Source organism: Athene cunicularia (genome assembly GCF_003259725.1).
Source record: "Athene cunicularia isolate RWA chromosome 1 unlocalized genomic scaffold, athCun1 chr1_part1, whole genome shotgun sequence".
Taxonomy (NCBI): domain Eukaryota; kingdom Metazoa; phylum Chordata; class Aves; order Strigiformes; family Strigidae; genus Athene; species Athene cunicularia.
Window position 1 is genome coordinate 76,412,150 of NW_020799091.1, and position 3,389 is coordinate 76,415,538.

The following is a 3,389-nucleotide window of genomic DNA, read 5'->3' on the forward strand; positions in this document are numbered from 1 at the left end:
GCGGGGGGGCATTTCTGTTTACTCAGCAGTATCTCATCCATTTGCAATGCAAACCTACAAGAGAATGTATGTAAGGAGAAAAGCCTCTACAGAATTATGGTACAGTACAATACAGCTTTTTCAAGATAGGTACTGTCTTCCTAATTGTCAATCACACGAAATAGCACAACAGTTTCTCATACTGCTGTTTCCTGAGCAATATAATTGTATAAACAGAGTACGATCTCAGTGTCTTAACCAGTCATAACTACCTCCCTGTCATCCCATTTGTAAACAAAAGCTGAAAATGCCCAAAGCAGCTGACTAAAATACCTTTACAAACAAAAATTAAATATACATAGAATGAGAATGACCAAGCACCCTGAAGCATAAGAGCTAAAATGTATGATGCATAACAGCACATTTGAGGATTAGTTATTAGCTAGGAATGACAAGACAAGCAAAGTTATGGGGAAAGAACTGTTTAGTCAGACAACATTGCTAAAATAAAGGTCATAGTTGTAGCTACTAATTTTCCTGAATCCAAAACCACCACTCACACAGGAATGTTTGTTTTTTCACATTTATAACAGAAAAAAAAAAGTTCACTAGCATCACACACTTGTTATAGTCTTCAGTGAATACTCAAGAAATTGATTTTCCCAGTCAAAACCAGGCTCACACAAACCAGTAACCCATCCAACAGACTGCTCTCTACTTAAGAGTCACCACAGCTGCTATCAAAAGAACAGGAAAACCAAGTTTTGCATCTATCCAGTCACACGAAATAAGCATTGTAAGAGTTTGGTGATACTACAGAAAAAAAAAAAAAAAAGATATAATAATATAAAATAATCTGTGCATATCCAATCAGCCATTAAGACAGGAAAATTACATGAGTCTTTGCAAGCTATAAAAATTGTAGATAATCCCCTTAAAACTAAAAAATAAATGCATCGAATCTAACAAAACCTTTAAGTTCAAGAGTTTAGACCATCTTGATCATTAATACAAGATGTCTAGAGTGGACAGGGAAAGCTGACTTCTTAAGGAGAGTAGCAAAAGATTCAATACCTTCTAATGAATGTTGGCTTCCATCGTATACCCCACTGGGACTTTTTCCAGCAGCTATTTTAGTTCCACCTGCACTAGTAGCCATTCTTGGATCTAATACTGATTGTTTATCATTTATCTTGGAAACCTACAATCATACAGCCAAATATTACTATCAAAAAGAGAAACAACAGGTAAATTAAGGATAAATCACGTTCATCTTATGACAGATTAATAAAGTTAAAGTAGTTGTAAAACCATCTAGATTCATTTCTCAATTGCTCAGCCCCCACTAAACTAGTTGAAACCACAATGTTCCACTATTTCTCTCCTACATGCTGCAACTTTTATTTTAAAGATAAAAGCTTAAGACATCTAGAAAAACACTGCCATTTGGAACTGTCAGTGCCCAAGATTAGCCTTACTTTTGTGTCCTTTCCCACTATGTTTGTGTATATCCACAGATATTTTTATAATCAAGCTCTTATGCTTTTGCTGTCCCTTACGAATCCAATAAAAATTGACTTTTTTCTTCCCTTTTTTGTGCAATATGCATTATTAAAACGTTTTCCAGAGAACTCTGGTCCTATTCTTCACTAAACAGTTGTCTCTAACTAATATACCTTTCAGTTATCATGCAGTACTGTCTAAAGTATAAATTAAAAAAAAAAAAAAGTTTCTCCCCAACTTAGAACTATCAAACACAAAAAGTTTTCTGAAACACTGGTTCTCCTGCAATTTGTTGCTGTCTGTCCATTTACCTCAATATACTAAGGCATCTTCAATTCATAAATAAGGCTGCGAGACCAAAAGCTTAGCTCTGTAGATTCTAACAGAATTTATATTATCACTGTATTGACGCACATCACTTATATCTAGAGCACCACAAAAACACTTACCTGGAGCTTAACTCCGTTATGTGGTGCTCTTATGGTGCAAAAGTTTAGAATTCCAATCCAGTACTGCTGAGCTTTTGGAAACATGCAATTACACAGTCTGCTTGCTTTCAACTGAAGCAACATTATTTGAGCACTACGAAGACCTTTGGCAGTCCACATTTTCTTAAAAGTGACCTCTGGATCCAGATGACGTAGTAACCAAAGTGATACTCTCAGAAGCTGTTTTACCATGGAGTTACAAAGGAAGTATCAATAGATGAGCTTGGACATCACAGAAGTACACTGTAGAAGCCTTCCCTCTTCTAGACATAATCTGTTTTAAAACACTCCGATAGGGAAAAAAAAAAATAAAGAGGAGCAATTGAAAGGTAGTTGCACATCAAGGCGCTGATACTGTAACAAGGCCCTCTTCACAATCCTCTCCCTTAAAACACAGATGCATTAACAGTTGATTCACTTGACAATGAAACAATTCCAGGCAGAACTTTGGTTCCATAGCTGCTCCCTCTCTCACCAGCCTCCATCTGGCGCCGTGGTGTTCAACACTCACCATAAAGTCAATTGTTCATTTCAGGAACAGGAAGGGCTAAAATTGTTAATAACGCAAAGAACAAACAAACTGTCCCTTATAATTAACAACGTGAACACACTGCTCCTTCTACCTCAGCTGAAAAATGTGCAAGGAGCCTTCCAGCAACTTCAAAACAATTGCTGATGTCAAGACCCTAGTAAGAAACACTCAAGCATCCTGGCTGGTACAAGACAAGCCTTGTAATCTTCTATGCTACAAGGATATCATAGGAGTGACTCACAAATCAAACCTAAGTCTGGCTTACATGTAGCAAGACTCTGACCATAAAGAATAACATGCGGAAATGCCTTTATTCAGACGAAAAGCTGGTGACTGCCCTGACTACCACTGCAAGCAAACCTGTGTGATTCTGTGTAGGCATGTGCTCGGAGGCATACTATCAACTTCAAATTTAATCCCCAGCAAGTAAGTGGGTTTCAGGTTTTCCGACTCACGTTGTGTGCCATGAGATAAAATGCAATTTGGTTTTTCCTCCCTCCACTTCTGCTCAGTGAACAACCGATACAAACAAGCAAAAGAGATAAAACAACGAGACAAAATTTTTAAATGTAACAGCGAACGTCAAGTGGCAAGTGAAGAAAAGTCACTGCGTCTTTTAAACCTGTAAACTTACAACAGCAAAGCGGTTTTTAAGCAGGCCACGTCCTTTCCAATTTTAAGATCAAACCCCCGATCGTTCCCCGTTTGCCCCGTCCAGCCTCCTGCCCCAGGCCCTGCGGGGGCTCTAACGCAGCCTACGTGACGCAGCACCGGGGCCCGGGCCCCTGGCCGCGGCGGAACGGCCCCACCTCCCTCGGGAACGGCCCCCGGCTGCTCGGGCCCCCGCTCCGCGCCGGCGGCGGGTTCCGAGGGACCCGGCCCGGCCC

General features: G+C 39.8%; 1 protein-coding gene across 6 annotated transcripts in view; it reads right to left on the reverse strand.

Moving 5' to 3' along the window:
- PNPLA4 (patatin like phospholipase domain containing 4) overlaps nucleotides 1–3,389 on the reverse strand; it is a 22,214-nt gene that overhangs the window by 18,636 nt on the left and 189 nt on the right. For 2 of the 6 annotated variants that reach the window (XM_026853733.1, XM_026853705.1), the window contains exons 1-3: nucleotides 3,137–3,353; nucleotides 1,932–2,257; nucleotides 1,054–1,180 (exon numbers count right to left, since the gene is read on the reverse strand). In XM_026853733.1, coding sequence (XP_026709534.1) covers nucleotides 1,054–1,180; nucleotides 1,932–2,162 — 358 coding nt within the window. In that variant the 5' untranslated portion in view covers nucleotides 2,163–2,257; nucleotides 3,137–3,353. Of the gene's footprint in view, nucleotides 1–1,053; nucleotides 1,181–1,931; nucleotides 2,258–3,136; nucleotides 3,354–3,389 lie in introns of those variants that run through there. The other 4 variants (XM_026853714.1, XM_026853723.1, XM_026853743.1 and 1 more) reach the window with 4 other exon arrangements.